At 38.2% G+C, this 27,412-nt stretch overlaps 1 protein-coding gene across 1 annotated transcript in view; it reads right to left on the bottom strand.

The window, feature by feature from the left end:
- Positions 1 to 523: 523 nt before the first annotated feature.
- TUB (TUB bipartite transcription factor) overlaps positions 524 to 27,412 on the bottom strand; it is a 146,214-nt gene continuing 119,325 nt past the window's right edge. Inside the window, 8 exon segments of the mRNA XM_040559697.1 lie at positions 524 to 6,001; positions 7,274 to 7,445; positions 7,850 to 7,948; positions 12,650 to 12,764; positions 13,846 to 13,958; positions 14,513 to 14,704; positions 15,585 to 15,706; positions 20,180 to 20,347. Of these exon segments, the coding sequence (XP_040415631.1) occupies positions 5,868 to 6,001; positions 7,274 to 7,445; positions 7,850 to 7,948; positions 12,650 to 12,764; positions 13,846 to 13,958; positions 14,513 to 14,704; positions 15,585 to 15,706; positions 20,180 to 20,347 (1,115 nt within the window). The 3' untranslated portion in view covers positions 524 to 5,867.

The following is a 27,412-nucleotide window of genomic DNA, read 5'->3' as shown; positions in this document are numbered from 1 at the left end:
ATCACTGCAACGTGTTCAGGAATAGCAGTTTAAAACAACTGATGTGGCAAACTAAAACACAACCAACACATTATTGTGAAAAGACAGTGTATCAGATGGTTTTTCTTTTCTGTTTTTCTGCATATTTGGTGATGAAAAATGACACAAGGTAAAAAATTCAAGCCTCACTGAAAGCATTGGCAAGATTTCCACAGAATTCAACAGTGTCAAGATTTCATCCTAAGTGACTGGTTAGCTGTTCAGTTTCTACATGGGTAGCAGACAATTGTTCATACCTTACTGGAGTTCTTTCAGTGAGAACTGATCTGCTTCCTTAGCACACCAACAGTGCCTGCCATCCACCTGCCTCAAAACACTCCTGGGCAGCCTGTCAGCAGAACAGGGATGTAGGCAGGTCCAAAAAGTATTATTTCCATTCAGCTCACTAGAACTGAGGCACAGGGAGGGACAAGATTTGCACAAAAAATGGATAAACATGCACTTAATGAAAAAGAGGAATCTAAAATTTCTAGACAGTTAAATAAAATACAACATATAAAATAAGTTTTAATGCATTTTTATCCAGTACACAGGCATTTGTGAGTATCAGCTACTGAGCTATCATTCACAGCAAAATACCAAAACACTGAGATAGCTGTGCAAATCCTTTTCTTAGTTCCTTGGCAAGCAACAGAAAGAACTGACAAGTAGCTACACAATTAATTTTGAACACTTACAGAGCAGAAACCTAGAAGGTATATTCCATACATAAAGAACAACAGAAACACAGGTTCATGAAGTAGCACATAATCTGCAGTTAGATTAGCTCAAGATTTATATGTATAATTACTTTCTTCTAGTAATCAAAATGAGGCCTTTTGAGAAATCTGAAAGCCATCAGCCCATAATTCTAATAAAGGTGACTGCTGTTCTATCACGTGCTGTCCTTATTTGACAAGCAAAGATATGTTATTGGTGAGTGCATGCTTCTCTAAAACCAGGAAAAAGCTTGCAAATATTGTTTTAGGAGAGCAGCGAGAGCACAGGGGAACTAGTTAGAGTTCCACAGGATCAAACCCAAAATTTTCTCTGACACCCGTCAAACATCAGTAGAAATTTTCTGCCTAAACCACCAAGTAACCCACTGTCCTAGTTTACTGAAATAATCAAAGACAAAATATTCTGATACTGATCTAGAGTCTTCATCTCTTCAGGGCAAGAACTCCAGATTGCTGTGTGACATTCAGTCCTTGTTTTATCCTTATATATAAGATTAATACTAAATGAATAATAAAATTTGCAAAAAGCTAAGATTCAAGAACTGGGAATGCATTTATTTACTATGGACTGGATTGATCTCATTCTTTTTTAATGGGCAACACTCAGGTAGGGGTCAGATATTTACAGGTAAAAACCGATCTCTAGTGCTCATTGCTTTTATAGACCTCACTGACGTCTATGCTTGTTGAAAGTCCCTCTTTCTTTTGTTCATCAAAAGGGAACAGAAGCCAGAAAGTTTGAATTGATGGCACTGGTTCATCATGACAGATATCATTTGAGTTCACAACAATGTTTTTTGATCGTGCAGCTACAAGAGCTCTTTTCACTAGAGGTCCTTTAGTTCTAGTACTTCACGAAGACAGCTAGCTGCAAACTCCAGCACTATTGTAAGGCAACTTGAATAGTTGCCCAGTATTTAGTACAAAACCATTCTCATAAACTTCTTAGCATCAGAATTTGTAACAATGGCTTATGACATGACTATTTTATGGGACAAATGCACCTATGTGTGCCATATTTTATCCTACAAAAGGAGCAGAGTGATGTTTAGCTTTTGGAAAATAAAATCTCTTTTAGGGCACCAACACATTTTAGTCCACAAAATCACTTTCAGCCTTTTGAAAAGAAAAATAAGGCAGCACTACAAAGTGGATTTGTGTAACAGTTTGCCTCTGGGCTTGTGGACAGTTTTGCTCATTGATTTGCAACCAATGGTTTGGAACCTCTGGTTACTGAATTGTTACTGAGAGAAATTGTGATTACATTTTAGGCAAGCTTTTTTATCTGCTTCCTTTTAATGTGTTAATTTACTCCACCGAAAAGCCAAAGGGCCAAATTCACCCCTCTGATAAGGCTTCTATTATAGGAGCATCACTGGATATGCACTGAAGGCATTACTCATCTGTGGAGAGATCACTGAGTAATATCGTCAAAATAAACACTTTTGAGTTGCACGTCCTTGAAGAAAAGATAAAGGGATTGTGAAGAGAATGAGAAGGAACAGAACATCAGAGATGAAGAAAATTAGATAAAGGGCCAGGAAGAAACTGTTTGATGTAAACAGAGTGACAAGTTAGATTAAGAACTCTCATTAAAGCATGCAGTATTTGCCTATAAGCAATTCAGGCAGGGAAGTTGTTTACAATGCTCTGCCAAAATCAACAGCAGATGCAAAAAATCATCAGTAGTGGGATTTTAAATAATACTAAATCTACTGTATCCAAACACTCACTAGGACTATGTAAAGGAAACACACAGCTCAGTACCATTATATTTTTTGACGCACTGAGTGAACAAGGCTATGCCCTGTTGCACATTAATGTGCAGCCCCTCCAGAAGCCACTACTAATAAGAGTGTGTCACTAATTACTTCTAGGTTACTTTAGTATGCATATCTCTCTGAAAATATATACCGGTACTAAGATTTTGTTGCTGGTGTGGAAGAAAATCTAACTGTGAGGACTGTGTAATCTCGGGCATGATTGTATACTCAGACAGAGCCTGCTGTGACTTTACCAAGTTAGCAAAACAAAATTTGGAGATGTGCTGGAAACTTGTAGTATCACCTTGCATTGTTAAGTAGCAGTGCCCTTCACTAGAAAGTGTCCATCAGAAATACAGATGCTAGTCTAAATTAAAAGCAACTTCTGGAGCAGATGGCAATGGTCAAGTGAATCAAAAGAACACAGTACCTTGCTCAACAACAGTGAGGTATTAGGGGCTTGGCAAAAGCCACTCAGTGTAAATCCTATTGCAACTGAACCAGATTTAATGAGAGCTCCTCGATGCTGTTAGCCCCAGGTTAACGTCCCCCCTCTAGCGACCTCAATTTATGGTAGGGAATTTTTTTTTTTCAGCAGCATGTTGGCTGATGTCCCTGTATGATTCTGTTAAGATTATGGGAATTTGAGTCACCACTTTCCTCCTGGCATGCTTACAGGTTAAAAAAAAATACCTGGCCTGGAAAGGACATGCAGCAAGGGTGAAGTTACACAATGTGCTGGCAGCAACACCCTCCCAAGAAGCTGATCTCTCTGCCTTTTCCCAGCCCCTCATTCTCACCCTTGTGCAGGAGTTCATTGCACATGAGCTTCCTTTTCATACCAATTCCCTGTGGGGCCACAATGCAAGTCAGACCATTGTTATGATCCAGGTTAAAAATAACCCCTCCTAAACCAACACGACTACTAAAGCCAACGGATTGTATATTTGCACCAGAAGACACTTAGTTCCTTTAACACAGCTTTGTGCGCAGAGAGAGACAGAAAACTATGTCAGGTGCCACTTTCTCAGGCTGTAAAGACGACCTATGACCGGTGATCCACAAAATTAAAGCCACACAGATTCAACCATTCCCGTGCTGCAGAGTTCTTGAAACCCAGATCAGACGTAAATATCAGAACTAGGAATTCCTATCTGTTTTTGCAGTAGTCCGAACAAAAATTCTGGTTATCACTGGAGCTAGTTTTTAAAGACTGACAGGATGTACCAAAGGCTTAAGGGCTCTGTTAAAATCCAAAGTGTGATCACAGATAGGAACGTGAGGTGGTGGAAAACCACCAAGTAGAGGGGAAAAGAAAGCACCCATGAGCAAAGCATTCAGTATCAGACTGCAGCTCATTACTCATCATTTTGATCATTCTTTAAGGGAACTGACTGCTCATTTCTTTCAAGTAAAAGACATCTTTCCATTTTATACCATTGTGCAGAAATGCTTCTTGCAAAAGATCAGAAAAAAATTACAGAACCTCCTGTTATTTAAAGATCACATTTGACAGACTGAGTCTATCAACGAAACACCGTTCAAAGTCAGCAGACATTTTTTACATAGATTTCAAAAGGATTAGAAAAAATGCTGGCAATTACTTATTTCCATCTCTTATCTGAGATTTCCTTGCCTGTACACTGGGAAGGAGACCTGAAGGCAAATGTGAAAAAGAGAGTATATTTGTGTTATTAGTTGAAACTAAACAGTCCAGATGGCAAAACCTCTCCTTGTGGCCTGTCCCCTGTAGTCAAAAAAGGGACTGACAGCTACAAGACAAGCAGATTTGATCTCACTTTCTTATTATGTAAACTTTGGTTGTGCAACATGAGTCTATGAAGATAAAAAGGAGAATCTGAATATACACAGTATAAAATACAACTACTTTTTCACTTTACACACCTTTCAATGCCCTTTCTGGTGAACTACATACTAAACTCTGTCATGTTGTGTGCCTTTGGCAACAACATTGTATGGAACAATGTCAGAAAGATTCATTATTTTTAAATCTGTTTTATGCTGTGCTTTCAGTTGCAGCTCTTGGATTTTGAGATGTTTAGAAAAGAAGAGAAGAGAAGCTTGTTCTTTCCTTGTGTTTTGAAATGGTACTTGTTTATATATTCCATACAAATGAGAAAAAATGAAACAAAAACTTCATACTATTTTTATGCTATTCAGTGACCTGCCAATGTCTCATTTGTATGCAGCATACACTAGATTTGCCTAGAAGGATTTAGCTCAGTAGCTGGCACATTTACATTACAGAACAACATACACAGTTTCAGTCGATTTCATTGTTCTTACAATGGGAAATAAATATGAAAAGTGATTGTTGCTGAAAGTTCAAAAATGCAGTCAACAAATTGTGAAATTGCAAAAGGTCAGACAAATTTAATAAAATATTTCCATTTACCTTCCTCAGCTTTACACAGCCTGCTTAAAATAATAAGATTATCTGCAGAAAGCCTTTACCCAACTGTTTATATCACTTCATACAAAATATGTTTGAATTACCACAGCAATACAAGGCCATAAATTCCCAACACGCAACATGCCAAATTCAGCATAAGTTACGCTTTCTTGGCACCTAGAGGTTTCCCTTTTCGTTTTCTGTACTCCCAATACATTTTCATTTGAAAAAATTAAAAAGCATATAGATGTTAAAACATAATGACAGCTTAGAATTCAAGTGACTTGTGCAACATTATTTTGTGCTTTCTACTTCTTCATTTCCTCCTACTGTGATTAAAATTCATCATGCCCTTCTACATATACAATAGGAATGCATCAAATTCAGTCCAGTATAGGTTTTCAAGCCTTAGACTTGGCTTTAAACTACACGAGATCCTTGCAAATTCAAAAAGGTGCTTTTTTTTGTGATCTTTCTTTCATGTTGGACGATATCAAGTTCTGATTATTCAGTGTAGGAATGCAACCTTGAGGTATGATTGCAGCCTCAGAATAAATCTTAAACGTAGAAAGAAATTTTTCAAGAGCGCACTTTCTGGATTTAAAAAAGACACACCGTTATAATGGTGCTACTAGAGCCACGGTACAGTACATCATGGCACATCTCCATAACATAATCAAGAACATGAGATAGAACCTCTATTTACACAAACTTGATGCCACTTCCAGAAAAATATGACAGAAAAAAAGGAAAACATTTCCTGAATGTCCTGAATTTTTAGAAGGTTCCTTTTACTTTCTCTCCAGCAATCCAGTGGTCCTCCGCAATTGCATTTTCCCTGACCTGTTTAGTACGGACCATGGGTGACACCAGCAGGAATTAGGAATCATATGGCAAATGGCTTCCTCTGAGAGGATGCTCTCCCATACCCCCTTACTCACAAGCCAGCTTGCTGTCAAAACTTGAAAGGGCAATAGCAAAGGCTTGTAGCGCGCACATTGGGTAGTTGTAGTCCATGGTGAACACATCCTCAGCCACACGGCCAAACTGCATCACTATATAGTCAGCTGCAAGAAAGGTCATAAAAAATGACAAAGCATTATTTTTGTTTGCAGCCCTCATTGAATAAACATACATGCAACATCCTCCTCTGGCCCAGCTGAACAAAATACAAATGAAACATGCTCACACATCAAACTTCACAACACTTACTCATGTGAGTGGGTGTATGATATCAGAGAGGGAGAAGCAAGTTGAATGAGGAATATTTAAGTGATTAAGGAGTGCAAGACTTGTTACTGACTTTTAGAGAAATTACATACATAAAAAATGCATTGCTTTTTTTTTTTTTTTCAGAGGTAAAATTATTTCTCCATAAAATGATCAAGCTTCCTACAGAGACCTAGTACTGAGTTTCACGTGCCACAAGAATCAATTAATTCTATTCCTACTTAACTGAAGGCAAGTGGACAATTAAGCATAAGGTAGAAAGAGAATGTATGATTGTGATTTAGATGTTGTCATGTATCCATGTTGTACCATATTCAAAAATTTTTCCCTCAACATTTTTTCCTTTTTGTACTCTGGCAGCAAGAGGAAATCTCAGCCTCATTCACAGTCTGAAACAGCATGTTTCATTGAAGATGCAGATCTAATTTTTTTCCCTTGGAAAACACATCAAATTCATACACCGATGTTTCAAACAGCGTTGCTTCTGGAGACTGGCACAGCCATTTTTACCACCGTTTCCTATACTCCCTGGCTGTCTAAGCATGACACTGTCCTAGTCCAGTGTAGTCCAGCACCCAGTGACTATTTTTGCATTCCTGAAGCGAGTGCAAAGTGGGGCAGTATCATTCCGCTCAAACACTTGTCTTTTGCCCTGCTCCAACAATTGTACCTAAGCCTGAGAAAAAAAGAGGGCCCTACATGGCTGATGGAATGCAGCATGCAGGTAAGGAGCTAAAGGTGGTGTGAAAGGTGGCCCTGACATTTTCTAGTCCTGACATTTTCAGGATGTTTGGTAGGGCTAATGTTACAAAGAGTAGTAACAGCAAAGTGGATGCAGAATGAGACCAGTCAGACCACCACCGTTTGGACAGTGTATGGAGACCAGAGCAAACAAAAAATCAAGGGAGGGCAGTGTGATACAAGTGACTGAGTGAAGTGATGCTGCCCCATGGTCCTGCTGACCGGGGGTACATGAGGCACAGATGCAGTGAGTTGGACCCACACAACTAAACTAAACTCATTCAGGTAACAACAATAAGGGCAGAATCACTGTCAGGCTGGGTATGTAGTCCTGTTTCTACACATTAAAAATAGAGAGCCATACTTACGATCATTATCATGAATAATCTGGAAGTTCTTCACTGAGGCCTGTGTGACTCGACCATGGAAATTTAAAACATAGGACTGAGTGTCATCATTCCAGACTGGAGTTTTGTTATGCAGCTCAATGACACTCTCTGTATTTTTGTTCTGCCATCTTGCAAGCAGTGTCTCATGTTCCTGCACACACCACAGATAAGCACTTCAGTTTAACAATCACAAAAGATGAAAAAATAAATTCACACACACACACAAATGTTCATAAATCCAAGCCCAAACACTTAACTGTCACTGTCAACTCTCAGCACAGCATCATCAAATGAAATAGAGAATTCTGAGTATCTTAATAAGGCTATGCATTCAAGTCCTTTTTGCAGCTTGGAAAAGGTTAGCTGCATCTTTTGTTATCAAAATACATTATTATTTGTAGTGCTGTTGTGAGTCACAGAACTAGTCACACATTCCATTGTTCTTAAACTGTTTTAACACATTTTTTAAATCTCTAAATCTCCAGAAATGCAAAAAACTAACTCTATCTGAAAAAAAAAAGTAAAGTAATTTTTATTGTTGACTGATGGACTTACATTTCGTGGTCTGATGGAAACTCGTTCATGGTCCATATTCATTCCTGGTATGATCACACTCATTTTACGAGGTCCTTTAAACCCCAAGACATTTGTTTCCTAAATGTAATTAGGAAAGAGCTCATCATGTTCTATATTTTTAAAGTTAATTTCTCCAACAGAGAGACACAGCAATAGCCCAGGGAACTTATGTTAGTCAACTCATAAAACATCTTGAACTCCTACCTTCACTGGCACTGCCAAACTCTAGCTTCGTCTGAGAAGCTCTGACAACAGGAAAAATAGAACTAGAGAGGTTTCCAAAAACACTCCTAGCACTGGCTGCCAGCAACCTGAATACAATTTAAGAAATAAAAAAATAATTCCTTTGTTAAAAAAAGATATGAACTAACTAAATTGCTTGGATACTGCTAGATCTGAAAATATAGTAGTAGTATTTTAAAAATCATAAAATGCAGTCACACATTTTGATGAGAGACTAAATTAAATATATGGGACCAACTCCATTTATTCCAGAGCCAACACAAGAGCAAACAAGAAGAAGCTGCCAGTAAGAGCATCTGTTACCAGTGCTGTGGTTTTCAGTCTTCAGATATATTATGCTTAAAGATGAGCATGGTAAAAAACAAACACATTAGCATGAATGCAAATTTTTGAGCTATGGAGGCAGAGAAAGTAAAGAAATAACATGGGCACCAACAACAAATCCATGGAAAGTACAAGTTCTTCCATTAAGTATGATTTGATGCATTTCTGACCAGTTTTTCACAAAAGCATCCAAGTATTGCACTATCCTCTCAAAACATAACCACATGAAACAGTGACACCTCTAAAGGTCCAACTCCACCCCCCATGTTTTGTAGTATTTTTGTGGTACTTTTTTTTTTTGGTCACGTACATTTTTCCCCCTTCACCTTTCACAAGTGAAGGAAGCTTTGCAAAATTTATTTGTACAGAATATTTTTCATCCATCAGACCTTTGAAATAATTTTGGCTGTGTCAGCAAACCATCTGGAGATTTTACACAACTCATTGATGATTTTAATGCATGCTAGGAAAATTCCACTGAGACATTTTAATAAATACTCTTGAAGCAATCTAGGTATATTTATATATGTCCATGGCTATATACTTTAATGGGAAAGATTCAACCTCTTTTCCAAATCACTTGTATCAAGCCCCTAGCAAAGTAAACCAATGTTTTCAGTTCAGTTGGAAGTGTATACTTGGTTTTGTATCATGACAAGACTCAGACTAAAATGACTGCCAGCAGATTTTATAAGCAGGAGAGACTCAGCAGAGCAGAAGTCAATTTCTAAGGAAAGATTCATAGTTATGCTTATTTCCACTAACTACTGACAATTTTGGTCTTCTATGCAATGCCTTACAAGCTTTTCTTCTCATCAAGCTGCTGTTACACTATATACAATTCATTTAGATGCTGACTGGTTGAAGACATTGTTCAAGGTAAAATTAAATAATAGTGCTGAATCACTTCCCTCCCAACAAGCAGTGCTATCACTCTGAAACAACAGTACTGTATTCTTTGGATTTACTCAGAAACACAAAATCAGTATTTCTGCCAAATGATAAAGGTATGGTTTCTAGTTGCACATTGTATCAATCACCAATTACACCAAAAATTTATTGGCAAATGTGGCAAATCCTTTTGCTGAACTCAAGGTACAGAATTAAAACTCTACAAGCATAGAATATATGAGGAAAACAGTAGGGATAAAAGAAGAGCTTAAATTAAGAGCAGACCTTTCCAATCTACGTTGCAACAACCAAAATTAATTCCCCTTGTCTCCCTGGTTCTCTACTTTGCACGTGCAAATTCAAGACTACAAACAGCATTATTAGGGAACATAGGCCAGATTATGATTTCACACCATTTTAATGTCACTGGCAGTCTTGAGTTACATAGGAGCTCCACATAATTGCTGTTAGCTGGCAGAGCTCTACAGACTTAAATCAGCTACGGACTTGGCCCAGTGTTGCTGAGAAGCTGCACTCTCTGCCTCTGTGCCCAACCAGCAAAGCTGCTCATGCGTCAAAGCTCCTGCAAGCATGCGTCACAACAAACTGGACTGAAAGAGTGCAGATCCTCTCCCCAGTGTTGCTTTTAAAATATTATACACTTTCATGAAACTATGGCAGCTATTCACTGTATTGGGAATATTTGCCATGATAAAAGCTGTATGCTGTATATGCCAGCAGCTCCCAGGAGACTCACAATTTCATTACCCCATATTTGTCTTTACTTCAACTACTTTCCTCTCTGGACTTGGATTTGCACAGGCATACCTTGTCCTTAATATATTCTGTAGAAACATATATTTCCAGAGAAAGCCCAGAACCACAAAACCCCACTACATGAGAGCATAATGCAAGTGATTAAGGCCTGATCAGGAACATAACTTGCTGTACTGAAACCTGAGTCACACCTCACAATACCAGCTGAGCTCCCTGCCTGTAGAATCTGATGCCAACTGAATTGTCCAATACTATGGATATAAAGGAACCTGGAGCAGAAAATCCTGGTACGAAAGGTACAGTTAGGTCTCCTCGTTTCTTGATAAATTCTGCCAAGCAATTCTGAAATCAGCCATTAGGTGCTGCTGCAGATTTATTAGTGTGCTAGCCTGCCACCATCGAGAAGAGTAAAAATGGGTAAGAGCACCTGATGAAACTCAGTCTTTGCACTAACGTTATTCATGTTGCTTGAAACATGTCTTAAGGTGAGCTCCACAATGAGAGCTCTCAACACATTTATCCCACAATTAACAACAGATATTGTCACCTTCTGCCTGCATAAACCAGACCTGCCAAAGATTCAGCAGGTCAGACTCGGTAAATTGGTGGAAGCAGGTACAGCTTGCTCTCCAGATGGGTACTTCATTGAATGAGCTGAGAGACAGTGAGCTGCATAGTGGCACTTTCAAGATACTGCTTATTATAGTTTTTGCTGCAGGGAAAATCTCAAGGCAAGAATTAAAAGGTTACCTTAGGACAAGGGTGTTTCAGGAGTGCTCTTTACGGCATTCTTTGCTGTGCTTCTGCTGCTTTCAGGAACAATAACCTCACCTTAGCGAACCTAGCTATTAATGAAACTTAATTTAGGATTTCCTTTGGTCCTCTGGCCATAGCACACCAGCAAGCCTGCTGCCTTTTGCCATGAGTATTAAGACATCAGTGGAATGAGTCATTTTCTTATACAAATGTACAAGTTTTAAACTGCTGATCTGAAAACAGGCATATAAAACCAGCCTTAGTCTTATCCACATTCTCCAAACAGGGACTGTGGTTCTGTTCTTTCCAATACGTGCACTGCACTTCTTATTACCTCTGCTGACTGCAACTGAGTTTCTTATTTTGTATTGTTAATTGTTCAAATATCAATATTGCTCCCTTATACAAACAGTGCCAGAATTTTTCAATATTTAACTTTTTTAAACTGTTTTTGTTTTCTCCTTCTATTTCAAGTTTGCACCAAATGATTATTTACCCGGCTCTAGAGAATACCCTCCTGTGTAAACTAGTAAAATCACCTTTATTAAACATGGAAGTTCTAGGTTCCTACTGAAACTTCAGTTGAACTATAAACTGACATCAAATCCTGGACTCTGTTGTTAAATCCTGCTATCTGGATTTTCTGAAATTCTCAGAGTTTCAAATCCAACCTGTATAGAGGGACCATGTTGTGCACTTGTGTCTGCAGAGACCACGTGCCCAAATAAGTGCATATGAAGAAACACATTATTTATAAAATATTCACACAAGAACTACAAAGTAAGCAGCAGAAAAAGAACACTTTAAAAGTTAATACTGTCACCCCTCGGTGCTCTCAGCACTTTACATGGAAAGGATGATTCTCTGCTTTCCTTTTCCTTTCCTGCTTAAAGCTTCCAGGCGCACTGCTCCTTGCATCCTGAAGCTGACCTTTCCAGGGACACATTCTGTGCATATGCTGGTGAAATGCTGTGACAACTAGACCTCGAACTGAAAGAGCTCCAGACATTCTTGATTAGAGTTAGATAAGAACTTTTCAGAAAGTGATTCTTGAATATTTTTGTCAGTTGTTGATTTAGGAAAACAGAAAATTTTCTGTAGAACTGCATATACAAATTAGAAGAGTTACTTGGACCCAGAGATATCTGGACAGAACACTCTCACTAAAGCAGTTAGTCATCCTGTAATCATTCCACAACACCAATTGTGCTCCAAGTCCTGGTTGTTTGCATTGCCCCTGACAAAAGCTATTTACTCTCCTATAACAGACAGTTTCCTCTCGTTCAAATGCATTTTAGAATTTTATTTGTTTTGTTTTGCTTTCCTGGTAAAAAGGATTTTTAGAGCTTTTATGCCAGTCTCTTAGCCACTGCTGCAGACCCAACTGTCCAGCTATGTGTTTTGGATCAGAGAGGCCTCCCCAGAAATGTCATTACAAATGATCATGACTTAGTTCAGCAATTCCAGGTACGCAACTTCTCCCAGTTCAGGAGGCCCCCCCAGATGGTGCCTGCAGTCTGTGAAGCATCCCACCGCTTTGAGGGGTTATGTAAAAGCTCCAATGTCTTCTGATCAAAAGTGAGAACTGGGCAACCTGGTTCTATGCACAACATTTTTCACCTCTACTTTCCACCGAATTTCCCAGTTTCTCTGGTCAAGATCAGGTGTTTCATTATGTCAAAACATAAATGTTGACTTACATAATCTTAAGTGAGAAGGAAATTCAGTGTGTTATTTCAGAAACTGAACTGCCCTTTCTTGCATATTTTGCCTGTGAGCAGTACTTACATAACAAATAGCAGCTAGCTCCTGACGCAGGATACTCGCCTCCAGGCTTGATGTTGTTTTCATTGGATTTACTCCATTGTCATAAACTGTAAACTTAGTTCCCATAAGATTTGATCTATCAAAAAAATGGAAAATCCAATCACCATTTGTCAATTACACTGCCTCAGACATCTATCCTTTACTGCATTGTAGCCCCAAAGGAAAGACAAATAATATAAAGTACAAATAGTTGTTAACTCTAATCCCAGCTGAATGGCAACTCCTGAATTAAAGGCCGTAACAAAAATGTAAAGGTAGAGCACAGCACAGCAAAGGTTCCTATCATTACACTGAAGACTTCTCATCACATCTCATAAACTAGTAAATTCAAGAAGGCAATAAGGTAGGGTTAGGGTTATTTGATTTTTTTTTCTATTTTTTTTTCCAGTATGCTTACTCTCTACAAAACCACCTGCATTCTTACCTAACTACTAGCTCCACTGGACTACAGACAGTGATTTTCATAAGGTTATAAATAAGATCAGTCTTTACTACTTAAATGGAAGTCATACCAAGAAGTGCAAAATACAATTTAGAAAACATTAACACTGCATTATCCTCCTTCTGTGTTTGCATTGCAGCAGTACATTAAGTTCTGAGATCCACACAGGCAAACAGCAATTAGGGGTACAGTCCCTTTCCTCTGGCACAGACAATCTAAACATACATTGAGAGGCACCGTGTAGGTATCAACAACAGACTGATGTATGATGGGGTGACAGACAGAAAAGAAGCATGTGATTCTGAGCAAATTCCACTACATGTAAATAACTCTAATTAAGATCTTAAGAAATGAGCAAAACTCAAGAGATTTTCAAATTATTTAAGAGACAGAACTCCTGAAATATCAACAACAGCTAGTTATAATCTGCTCGTGTACTTCTTAAAATTCCATTAAGATAACTTGTCTGTATCTCTGGATGCCCATACACCCTTGAGAATCTGGCCTATGAGCATTTAAGAGCCCCAGTCTGCTTTTAATAATATGTGACTTCATAAGTACTTGAGAAATTCCAAAAATATGACTTGAAAAATGGTAAACATGATGTAGTCAAAACTCCAATTACGAAGCTACAGTGATTAAAGACTTCTTAATTTCAAATGAACTTTATAGTCTCTCTCTATGTATATAAATTCTTAGATGTATCAGTGTTTACCTCAGTTTTCCAATAAAACTCTCTCCACCCCGAGACAGGTCAGTTGGGTCTATGGAGATGAGGTAATTAGAGGTTTTACTCTTCTTTCGCTTCCTTCCAGCTAACAGAAAAACCTAAGCAGTGCAAAAAAACATCATATTCTAGAATGCCAAAGGGGTTAGCGCACACCACATCCTGCTTTGATATAAGGAAACCATAGGCAATTTTTCTGTCTTCCAGCACCATTAGCAAACAGAAGATCTCCTGGGACTTAGCAAAAACAGATAAAAATCATGAAGAGAAAGTAACTTCTCAACCATTCAGTCCATTATTTATGGTTTAAATTATTAAATCCAACCTATTTTGTTAAATGTTTAATTCTAGGTTGTACTGTCTCTTCCACTAGTATTGAAATAGATGCTTTTCAGGCCACAGAATGCAGAACACCCCGATTGCCGTCACATTAAGGTGCCATGCATGGATTATTTAAGGCCAAAGATTAGACATGAAGAAAGGCAGCAGAACAAACTCATACTGGTGTTTTGCTTTTGAAAGACAGTAGGGCAGAACTCAGTGAAAAGGCATATAAAATACAAGATTATATTTTCCTTGTAAGACTTTTTCAGACTTTTTTTTTTTAAATATATATTCAGATGCAACTGATATGCCATTCAAGGTATTTTATGACCTTTTTACCATGCTCCCTTTCCAAATGGAGGTAATATGTAGGGTACATCCCTCGATCCATTCCTTTCTTGTCTCTTGTGATTCTGCATTTGACGGTGACACCCTGTGGAGCAGGTCTTACAGCAAATTCCTCCAGGTCATCGACATCTATGAGAGGCTCATTTGTGGAAGGACTAGGGGCTGAGGCCGCTTCCTAAAACAGTAAACAAAACTCAGGTTTCCTCAGCTTTGAGTTACAAGGTTATAAGTACAAAAGAGTGACATTTGATGACAGCTGCACTTAAAAAAAAAAAAAAAAAAAAAAAAGGGACATTGTCTCTTCTGTTCTGATAGCTCAGTGGCTTTAAGGCAACTTATCAAGCTAACTACCTCTCCCTATCCAATTGGTTGAGTTCTTGGCTACCAAAGGCCCATAGAGAAGTTCTCTATCCTACTGATGCTGAGCACACAGACATATCTGGCAAAGAACAGGGCAGCTGCACGATCAGATTGCTGTAATGTTACAAAGCAGACTCTGGCTCACACTTTCCCATCTCAATGTGTTTCTCTTTTGAGAAGGTTCATATCCAAGAACAGTGATGGTCTTTGATGAAAGGAAGAAATGGGATGGTGAGAGATGGATTAAGCTAGAGAGAACTCCAAAAGGGACAAGACGTCGGTGCAGTACATAAAAGAGTGAGCCACCATCAACTGGTTTAGCCAGAGCTCGTGATGTAGAATATTTGAACACTTTGAAGCCTTATTTTATCTTCAGATAGTAGCAGCAAGAGCAGGATGGGAAAATGTTGAGAAAAAAGCAATAGATCCTTCTGAGCACCCACAAGAGGCAGAAAGGTAAATATTTACTGTTTACCTTTCCCTTCATTTAAGTTCAGACAATATTTGCTATTCATTACTCCTAGTCATTATTTTCATTGCTTCTGTGAACTGAGAACTATCACAATAAATCACTTCAGAGATGCTTTAGTGTATACTGAGAACAAAACAGGAAAGCCAGGCCTGTCCTGACTGTTCTCTGAATTGATGCAGTACACAGAAACCAACATGCTCCTTCTTTGGTACTGACTCCTTACCTTATTGGATTTCTTGCTTGTGGCAGAACCAGGCCGGGTGTTACTGTTTAGCTGTGAAGAGCTGGAGCTGTCTTCATCTTCCTCATCCTCTTCCTCATCAAAATTCATGCTGCTTGAAATGCCTGAGGAGAAAGCAGTGCCCTATGAAATACTGATACACTGAATCTGCCCATACTTGATGTAAAATACCATTTATACTGTTGCACCTTTAGGCTTACAGGTGAGACAGGGTGTGTGTGTGTGGGGGGTTGCTATATGAGGCACTGTACAAATAATACATGGCTGAGACAGCACCTGCATGAGAAGCCAACACATTTCAGCAAACGAGAAAGGAAATAGCATGGTTTCCATTCCACAGAGAGGACTGAGGTACCCATTGATACATGAACAATATACAGCTAGGAATTAAATTCAAATCTTCTAAATCCCATCAAGTACTTCAAACACAACGAAAATCTTAAACCTGAAATTGAAGCTGAGTGGACAACCTATGACAGCCATTTGGAAACCTTACCAATTAAAATAAAAACCCTTCTACAGCACACTTTTAACTGTTCCTATGAGATCGGATAAAGCACAGATCTTAACAGTGAGAGGAAAACATTCACATTAAGGAAGTGTTCTTATGCATATTTATTTCATGTAAAAAGCAGTATCAGTGCAGGTCACAGGAACTGCCTCAGAGCACTTAAAAATTTGACTTTAAAAGAATTCAAAACCTCAGACATTTCAAAGGGGAACAAAACTTTGAACATCAAACAGGATTTGGCAGCAGAAAGTGTCAATGGTGGGACATTTGCCAGGCCTAGTTCTTCAAGGAGTATCATGCAGATGAAGCCACCCTGTACTCAGGTTTCACATATCAGAGGCAACCTACGCAGCATTTTTTTCTCCCCCCAAAAAATAGAAAAAACTTGGTCCTGAATTTCCACTGTTGGTAAGTCTGATGCAGAAGGATAAACAAAATGCAAAGATTTCCAGAGCTAAAAAGCATGGGCATAATTAACTTTTTCCTTCTGTACTTACCAGGAACATGATCCAGGGCGACAAGACTGGATTGGGAGGTGGAAGAGGACCAGGATGTATTTGCATGGGGATCTGGGAAAGGAAAAAATCCATGGGCTTGATTCTGCAAACCCTTATGTGTGTGAACAAGCTTGACTCCTCACAGGACTAAAGGCTTACGCAATGGGGCCAAATAACTGCTGCCACAATTTTCAATTAGGGACATCATGTCTTTCTGCATAATCAAATTCACCTTCCACCTGCTTATACCTGCTGTCACTTTCTTTGTTGTGTTTTGAATAAAGTCATAAAGCTCCCATTCAGAGCTCAAGCTTACCATCCATGCAAAAACACTTCTGTGAATGGCGTGCCCTTCACAGTAAGTTTTTGGCCTATTTTTGAATTCTAATATGCACAAAATAAGCTGATAGACACACCTGATATACGCAGATTTTACACAAATACTTATTCAGTAACACTGAAAAAAGTATTCAGACTCATAGTTGGATGGCCTAAATTCTACCTAAAACCCTGTGCATCCTAATTATATTACTCAGGCTATCTAAATGGTTCTTCTGTGACTTCACGAGTACACATCAGACTTTCCTGCAACTTAGTCTCTGGAATATGAGCTCGGTCTGCAACAAGCAGAGACTGAACCAAACTAATGTAAGAAATATAAATATTGGAGACAGTATCAATAATGGTTTTCTTCAGATCAAATTTTGGAACTGTATGAAGAAAATAGACATCAAAGAGCACAATATTTTTTTTTTAATGTTACTGCTGCTTCCAATAACTTGAATGCATATCCCTTTAAAACAGCTTTTGACACTAGGTGCATACTGGATAATAAAATAACACCAAAGCAGTAAGAGCAAATAGAAATGAAATAGAAGCACATGCAATTTTTGTTTTTCATTCAGCTGCACTGCAAATGGTCTCATTATCTACTTCTTCAGTTCCCCCAGTCTGCATTTACACCATCTAGCATGACAGCAAAAAGTTTCAATAGGATCTGGTTATGCAGGATAAGGCTGAGTTCACAGGTCAATAGGTATTTTTAAAGCCTGCAGAACTCACTCATTATTAATCACACAGTCATTAATTGCAAACATTACTTCTTAATAATGACAGCCGATGTTCTAGTCAAATATGCATGGTTAACAGAGGCAATCCATTTCTTCAGCTGGCATCTGTGCAGAAAAGCCATACTTGCATATGCTGTCATGCATAGACAAATGGTTTATTTCTACGTTCATGCTATGTATTTCACCACCAATATTTTGGTGGTGAAAATCTGTGCCTGTCTTAGAAAGTCTCCACTCAGGACCCGTGGGGGAGAATGCTTCAAAGAGCTCCTGTGTTGTTCTTGATCCCAGAAATCAAATCTATTCCTTCCCTAAATTTCAAAACAGCTGTAACTTCAGGTGGCAAAGAACTAAGACCAAATTGCTCATTCCAAGTCTTTACAGAGACATGGAGGAAACTGATAAACATGAAGACTGAATGTTAATTATTCAGTGTTAAAACTTACAGAAGTCTGGCTCTGTCCTAGTGACTCATTTGCCAGCAACAACCTCTACATATTAAGACTCCTGAAATCAAAAGGATGAATATTTCTTCTGCAGGAAGAAAACGATTCTAGCTATGCCAACTTCCAACAGATGGAGAAATCAAATAAAACATTTGGCATTTTCTTGCAAGTGGCATATTCTCTTCACATTCAAGTAGCCTATGGCCTCTTCATCTTGTAACTGAACTTGCCGGGTGAACCTCAGTGAGGAGAAACACATGTACTGAGAGAGGCTTCTCTCCACAAAGTTAGAGTCAAAAAGCAGAATGGGCACAGATCAGGGCTAAACAAATCTAATGGGACTTGACCTGCCCTTTCCCATCTTAGCAGTCACCTCTGTGGTTTTCTCCTTTTGCTCCTATTCCATGCAAGAGGAGGACCAATGGGAGACAGCAATTCTAAATGCTTTTTCAAACCAATGGGGACATGCCAATAAAGACATGCCAGAAGTATGAAGCAAGAGTGAGAAACTAATGAAAAGCCCTAGTTTTATGTAAAGGTTCCCATGACTTCTGGGATACTCAAAACAGTCTATCAAGCCTCCTTTACCAGTATCAAGTGGCAAACCACATATGCAAAGTAAAAATATTTTATAGAGATACTACTAGTTGCAGTCTTGTCTTAATACCTTTGTGTCCCACAGATGATAGCTCTGTTCTCAAAAATCAGTAAACCCCAACACTTCCACTTTTTAAACAAAAGCCCCTCCACAGGTTTGAAGCATACCAGTCTATCAGCCTTAGCAGTGTTCTGTTCTGATCAGGAGTATACTCAAAGACAGGTTAAAAAAGGTCATACTATATATTGGTTTTATTGGGAAAAAAAAAAAAAAAGAGAGAATAAAAATATATGTTAACCTGGAAAAAACATCAAAAATAGAAACGTACCCCAGAGTAAAAACCTGAGTGCTCTGACCTAATTTGAGAAGTCTGTTGATAATTTTTTTTTTAAAGTCAACCAGCTTTAGCAAGTAGTGTGCCTGGCTATTAAAAATTCTGAGCCATGGTCTAAGGCAACACAATCACCACACAGATCAGAACTAGTTAGTCATGCCAACATCCCTCTGACTCAAATGCCCAGGAAGTGCCCCACTTGGATAAAACCTGCCCATTTCAGTTGAAGTTGCTCACATCTGCAGAGTAATGTCCCAGAAAAAATGAATCGTAGTGAGAACTGCTCTGCAGACAAGAAGCATGCATTTAGGTATGAATAGTCTATTTTAGACGAGTCAACTTTGCACTTATATTTTGCTCTTTAAACACAAGGAGTTTATTCTTAAAGCATCAGAGTACTCTTGGCTCAGGCCATCTTAGCTTCAAAAGCTATACACTGAAGAAGAACAACCCCTAAGTAAAAGCCTTCAGTAAAAGCTTTGTGAAGATTTTAGGATTTTTTCCTTCCTACAGTTAATGTCTAAAAAGACATAATAACACTGCAGGAAGGAAGGCATAGATGCATGAATGCGTATATACACAATCTATCTCCCAAATCATGCATGCCTTCAGAAAAAAATATAAAATCCAGAGCATTTCAGAACTATGCATGAGAAATGCTGCAGAATGCACAGTTTTGTAATTTTGACCTCTGCAAGCATGAACACACATTGTGAAACTATGAAGAGTTTAGCTGACAGCAAAATTAAAATTAATATTCTAGTTTAAATGTTGTTATTCCATACTCTTCTTCAGCCCTCAGGTATGTGATTTTGAGAGTCATATATCAAAATGTAACAGATGGATATGAGTATTAGCATCTGCTTGGTGCTTCAAAAGCAGCGCTGCACTGCAGATGGGAATGCCGCATCCCTGAGAGTCTGGAGGGCTCTTGTTCCTTGGGACAAGAGAGAACTTCATTATTTTCACAGACAGAATAGGACAAAGCCTAAAAGGCTTGGAAAGGGAGAAGCACAGAGTACCGATCTCTGCTTAGGCTAGGGCTGAGCCTGAGAATAGGAAAAGGAGTCAACATACATAAAACAAGCATTGAGAATCCAAAGGTGGCTTTGGCTACTTACCCTTTTTCTGCATTGCTGTTCTAAGATCCTGTTTGCTTTGCTGTTGTTGGCCACTAGCCATCTTCTCTCCATCATCATCATCATGGCTAGACTGTCCAATAGTGAGAATCTGCACTTGACTTCCTGTCTTCTGAACATCATCTTGAAAAGCAGCTGGGCCATCAATTCCTGTCAGACAACAGCAAAAGCCTTGGTTGTCATTGTGTCAAGAAGTTACTGCAAAGAGAATCCTTCCCTCATAAAAAGCATCTTTTCTAAGAAACAAAGATCACGTGCTCATATTTAATAATATTTTCTAGACTTAAACAAGACTAAAATAACCCCTAAGGCAAAAATCTCATTCCCCACTTGCCGCACTTTAGAATCTCCAAGAGGTGATCAAAATGTCACTGCTGCACTCCTCATCTGAAAGCAACACATCCATGCACCAGAGGCACTGAATACTAAACAGAAATCAATTGGAGAGGATAGGCAAAGAAAACTGACGCAGCTTTCCTAGGGGGTCACAACTGGTTCAGAAATAGATAAACCTGAGTCCCAGATTATGCCATATCCCCTGTAAGACACAAAGGCTACCATTTATGAAATAATTCTTCAAAGTTTCAGAAACCTGGAAAATTCACCTGCAGATCTAACAGCACATATGACAGGAAGATCAGCAGATTAACAAGACTAAATATGCCAACTGAGTTAGTAAATTGCCATACAGTTAAAAGACCAGAATGAAACTATTTGAAGATAATAAATATTCCTTGAAACCTGATTGGGCATGATCCTAGGCAACCTGGTCTGAGCAGGGGTGTGGGACTAGACTGTCCCAGAGGCACCTTCCACCCTCAGCCTTGCTGCCATTCTAGGAGTTCTGGTGATAGCCAGAAACATTTTTTTTTTTTTTTACCTCCTTACTGCCATAATTAGCCTCTGAAAATGGAAAAAAAAAAAAAAAAAAAAGGAAAACGAGGTGGGGAAGGAGTATTCATATCACAAACTAACTTCGTTTCTTTCTTCAGGACAGCAGATTGAAATATCAGATTGCAAATGTGCCACTCTTAGCTAAAATGAAGTGATGGTAAATATTACTAAACCAGCTATATGGAAATGCATTTTGGCACCAATAGAAATGGTACTATCACCATTTACAGACAGTAAATAACTTAAGCATGTATGCTGCTGCTGTTCTAAAAGCTTTGTTAATAAGCAATGTGACGGAGAATTAGCAAGCATTACAAAGAGCTATTTCAGTAAAAGAATATGGTGCTCCTCAGACCAAATGGAGCAGAATAAATCCTGTAAGAAGGAGTACTACATGTTGGGCTACGTTTTCAGACTGTGATATGTAGCAGAAGTCTCCAAGATTACCATTTCAACCCTTTTTGCCAGCAGCTGTCAACTTGCATTAAAAGACAACTGGATTATACATTGGCATGCTTAACTGTACTTCGCCATACTTACTGTTACTACCACTGTGGTGCGAAGCATAGATGGAAAAGAAAGTGGTCCACTTTATCAGCAACAGCACTAATCGTGCTACCACCTAACAAGATGCAGTTCAACACTGCAGAAGTATTTAAAAACTTTCAGGTTAGGTGGAAAAGAAAGAGACAAAACAAAAGAAGATGTGACTGACACTTCACAAATTCAGATTTCAAGGTCTGAAGGAATTATTGACTCTGCTGCATCATGCAGAACCTTATCTGACAAATTCTACACCTACCCTGTAAATTCTAATTTAGTTACCATAAAACTAACAACAAATTAACAATAGGTCCATCCAACCTTGAACACCTAAATCAAGTAGATGGAAATGTTTCTATCGCCTTTGTAGAACTTTGTTTCTATCGCCTTTTGAGTTTCAGGCTCTCTTTGTGATGCAGAATGCACTGCAACCCCACAACCATTGCTCTAATGATAAATTACCCTCTGTTCTGGCTGCTTGATTGAGTTCTAGCTGCTTGATTATTTTTACACCTTCATCTGTTAGGCAATAGACCTCCTATACTATCAAGTACCTTGCCCTTTCAGCAGTCAGTCCTCATCAAAGCACCTCTTAACCTTATCTTTGATCAATTAAAGGAACTGAAGTTTTTATGTCTCCACATGTTTTCCTGGCCTTCAGATCCCCCACTCTTCAAATCATTCCAAATTCTTCAGAAGTTTCAGTATCCTCTTTGAAGTTTGGAATACCATTAGTTTAGTGTTGGCCTTTTATGCCGTTTGCTGCATAAGAGCTCCTGCTCTTCTCACCTTGGTTGTCATCTTTCAGGAGCTGTTGTGGCTTGGCAGACTCTGTTCTGGGAAACAAGTGCAACCCACAATCTTCGCTACTAAATTACTAAAAACTAAATATAAAATCTGCATCCAGCTTTACAAAAATGCATGCTGTCTGAATGAATTCTAGTTTACTGGACAACCAGATTGCCATGTCAAAAAGTCTGACAATTTACAACACAAATCTGTTCACTGTTGACATTTTTCTTAAATAACATTCTAACTCATACAGTGACACAGATGTTGCATACACCCACACTTTAATCTTACACAGGCTAAGTCAAGTTAAATAAAGAACAAGGAATGGCTTGGGTTGTAAGGGACCTTAAAGATTCTAGTTCCAAAAGAAGTAAAAGAAAAACAAACAAACAAACAAACAAAAAAAACCACACTGAAAGCTACAGATAAGGTAAACTTAACATTCTATTTATCTCTATTACAATACAAGCATAAGGAATTTCATCAGGTCATTTATTGTACAGAAAAACAACAACGGCAAACCCTATAAAAGCAATGACTGCAGTTAACTAAGCAGTAAAACTGAGAAAAACACTAACACATGGAAACTTAAAGAGTTTATGGCATTCAAAAATTCACGTACATATTTGGGCAATAAAAACACTCTTCACTATAGTACATTCGCAGGGACAAGTTACACATTGAACAGCGTAATTCCCAATGTTGCAGGTATAATATGGCAGTGAACAGAATTGCATTTTTACTGACAGGGAGTTATTTCAGGATAAGTACTACAGCAAAGGTGCTCTAGAACAGACAAGAGAGCTGCTCAGATCCACTGCAGTATTTTTAACAGCTTTATCCATCAACTTTAAAGTGACTGCCTCAAGTCAGGTTCTTACTATAATACTCAGAATTTCAAGTGTTAAGCACCCATAAATTTAACAAAATGCTCATACCTTGTGCATATCTAGCCTCTTATTAAGTTTTGGACACTAGAAACCTAATTTTGAGAACCCATTTCAAAGGGAACAAAACATCTTAATTATTCTTCTTCAAAGCAGATACTGATCTGCGGCAAAGGAAATGCCTCTGACGGCACGAGACACTGCACTGAGGCTGCTGCTTTCTGATGCCTGCAGAACAGCTGCACTCATATCCCGTGCTGTCAGGAACATCGCGTACTATTAGGCAGTAGGACAAAGGCTACCCTGGCAGGTCACACTTTTAAAGAAGAAAAATCAATTTCAGCATTCTGAAGAGTGCAACACTGGTGGAGTGTGTTATTAAGCATTACGAATGGTTCTGCTGGTGACCCCATTTAAGAGAATGGAAGATATAGCCAGAGAGAGAGAGAGAAAAAAAAAGAAAATAACATCTGCTGTATTATAGTATTGTATAAAAAAAAAACAGCAAATATATTTGGTGCTATAGATGGTTCACAGCAAATGCAGGATTAACTATTTAATATTTGTATGTGTGCATGCATTCATGCAGCTATATATGCATGTGTAAAATTGTATTCAATGCAAACATATATACACATTTCTTTTATATTTATCATGTTATGTCCATTTTGAAAGTCATAATTCAAAAGACATTTTTACCATAATCAACATAACGTCTGAAAGCACTTTCAAGCCTGCACAATTATGATACTTGAGGTGGATCTCTCTCTGTGTTCTCACTTTCTTTGCCTCACTGACTTCTCGTCCTTCCACACACCTACTGGACAGATAGTTCACTGCGCAATAAAAGCAAACCATCATGTCTATAGCTATAAGCTTCCTTGTTTGAGAACGGTGTCAGAAAAGGCAAAGAAGATGACCAGGCTGTGCCAAAAAGAAAAAGTTTATAGCTAGATTCATGATTTTCAACATTTTTTCCCAAAAGTCAGGTAGAGAAAAAACGATGGTGATGTCTTTGAAAACCTGTTAAGAAGAAAAGGAATTATTTATATTATCCTCTAGGCAACTGTGAAGGAGGGCAGGGGAGAAAGAAGGAGACTGAAACAACCACCAGAATATCAGTCCCTTCAGTAAGAGCCTTCCGGTAAACTATGACATAGTCATGTCTCAGAGGAAACCCAGAGATACCCAAAATGAAAAATTAAGTAATAATAATAATAAAAAAAATATACTAACATTCAGTGGCATTTCCGTCCTACAAACTACTATTATCAACACCTGCATTATGTTAGCACCTAAAATCTTACAGACAGTATTGATAATAGACAAAATCTTTCATTGCTCAAGAGGTAATCAAAAAAGAATAACATTTTAAAGCTTTTACTTGGAGTGAGGGGGAGAGGGAAGCAGGGAGATTGGACAAAAAGGAGGGAAGGACTACATATTAACAAGCTATGTATTTATGTATGACCAGGGAAAGCTTAGAGAGGCAACTGATAAGTGACCACTACCTATAGATGAGTACCAGAACAAACATGAAGAATGATACTGCTGACAGACAACAGCAGACAATGCCCACTATTAGTCTTGAATAAGTTAGTTAGAAATTCAAAATTTGACAACCCACCTGGCAGCAAGTTATAGGCATAAAATCATTGGACTATGTACTACATGAATCCCCAATAATTGGATCTTTCAAGAAAAGAATCAAATTGTGTTTACATACATCATGTTCCTGCATGTATTTATACATGCAAACATTTTGCTACGAAAAGATATTCAGCAAATGTTATTTACTCTTGGTTCTTTTAAAAAAGGTTATAAGTACAGGAAAGAATGATTAACTGATTATTTACAAAGAATCTTTACTGTACCTATGACAACATGAAAAGACAGATTTCTAAATTATTTGAAAATAACCATTATAGTAAATTAAGTACTTCTTCACAGGACATCTGCAAATTAGGAAAGAAACTAAAAAGAAACATATCATCAGAGACAACTAATTGAGTTCAGTGGCTAAATAACAAATGAGAATACATATAAGGAAAGGTACATGGCATAGAAAACAAGTATTTCTGTCCCCACTGTACAAAGAGAAACTGCAGGAAAGAAAAATTCCTGTTTTCATTTTATAGAGTACTTAAGACAAATTCAACATTTGAAATCAGCTATATTGCTCACACACTAAGTTTTAAGAATGTATTTAAGCCTTTTGAGTATCAGACCCACAAAGGTGGCTGAAGCAGGCAGGAGGTCTCTGGAAGACCAAGACCTCAAGCCACTTTCTGACTTCAGCAGCTGTATGCAGGGATTCTATAACAGGCAGGTCCTTCCTCTGCAAACATGCTGACAGCAAATGCAGTTGACACTATAGAAATTTTTCTTCATTTCTGATTTTAAATGCGCCTTCAAAGGCAAGATACCAGGTTAGGCAAAACACTGGTCTGAAACAGAAGTCATATCGACACGGATAACACTCAAGGCTGCAGCCAGCAGCAAAACTGCAATTGCAAATTGCAGAGCAGCACTTCCTCCAACTTAGGGATGGTAGCACAAATGCTTCAAAAGACAAGGAGTTTATCCTCAGAAAAAATCTACTTTTATTAAACTGACACCAAAACAAATAGAATTTCCAGCCTTTAAAGAACTTAGCTGAAAGCAAACCCTCCTGCTTTTATTGTCTCAAGCAGTCTTTTTATGTTAAAAAGACGAAACAAGAGTTGATTACATTTTTGAAATCCACACCTATCCAGAAGTTAGAACACTGAGTATAATAAGGTTTACCTCTGGAACAGTGGTACAGTAGAGGAAAGTAATATTGTAAAAATCAATAAATGAAAAAGGTTATTTCTCAGAATGATTGCTCAGGAAGCTCTAATAAAATAGCTAGAATGAAGTATCAGGAAATTACATCTTTTAGAAATTTAGAACTCCCTTGCTTAAAAAAGGAAGAGAGAGAGAAAAATCACTGTTGGGTGTAACTCTCCTCAAAAGAGAGAATGTTTGGAGGGAGTGGGGGGGGGCATTTTTGTTATACTTGTAGAACCACATAACCTTAAGTATATTGTAGTTGTTAATATTTTATAAGCCATTTCTCAGTATATATCTGTTCTCTTAGGGGCTGTGCAACCATCAATATGGGTTCAAGCAAATGCAAAACCACAAAGGTATTTGCTTGTTAAGGAAAGGGGAGAAAAAAAGAAATTTTGTTAAGAAAGGACATCTGGAGGTGATTTAGTCCAAATTTTAGTTAAAGGAAGGACTCTCGCTAACACAGTATCAGGTCACTTAAAAGCAAGTGCTTGAGCACCAAGCATCTACATTTAACTTGAAAACTAGAAAACTGTAGCAGGAATCGTGCTTTCATAAATTTATATCTTGTGGAGGCCAAATGATGTCTTCCCAGTCAAGTTCATGCGTTGCCAAAGTATTGCCTGAACAGGCTGTCAGATCTGGAAACAACTGGGCTTTTCTTGGTGGAAACAAATTTGTTCCTCCTACTCTCTTTAATGCAGGGGGAAGCCAAGATAAATCTACTCTACACAAACTCTTTTATTCCCATCAGAAAAGGAAGTGTTACAGTGAGAAAAAATGATGCTTATCCAACCAATGGTGCTGCTTTCTGAGTCAGCCAGCATTAATGTAGTTGCTTGTTACATATGAAAATGAGACAGGATGCACAAATCAAAACAGACAAACAGGCGTGAAAGAGAGAAAAGAAACATGGAAGAAGCAAGCCAAATCAAAACATGAAATAGCCATCCTGGCAGAAGAAGTGCTGTGTTTCAGAGCAGCTCATTTGCTTTCTGACTCTCATAAATGGAGTAGGTAATATGTTTCCTAGAACGTACTTACATGCTGCAAGTGCAAGGGGTTCAGCTAGAAAAAAAACTTCACAGACTGATTTCTGAATTTTCATATCAGATTCACTTTGAATTAGGTCCTGGCTTTGCATAGTTTTCTGCTTATTTATTTTTTTAAAGTTCTTTTTATCTTCCTGATTTGTTTCTGCTCAATTCACTGTGCAAAGCCAAAAATACACTATACCAGATAGCTTTAATTCACAAACATGTACTGGGAAAAAAAGAACAACAAA

Source organism: Cygnus olor, chromosome 5 (genome assembly GCF_009769625.2).
Source record: "Cygnus olor isolate bCygOlo1 chromosome 5, bCygOlo1.pri.v2, whole genome shotgun sequence".
Taxonomy (NCBI): domain Eukaryota; kingdom Metazoa; phylum Chordata; class Aves; order Anseriformes; family Anatidae; genus Cygnus; species Cygnus olor.
This window is presented reverse-complemented; position numbering and strand designations above follow the sequence as displayed.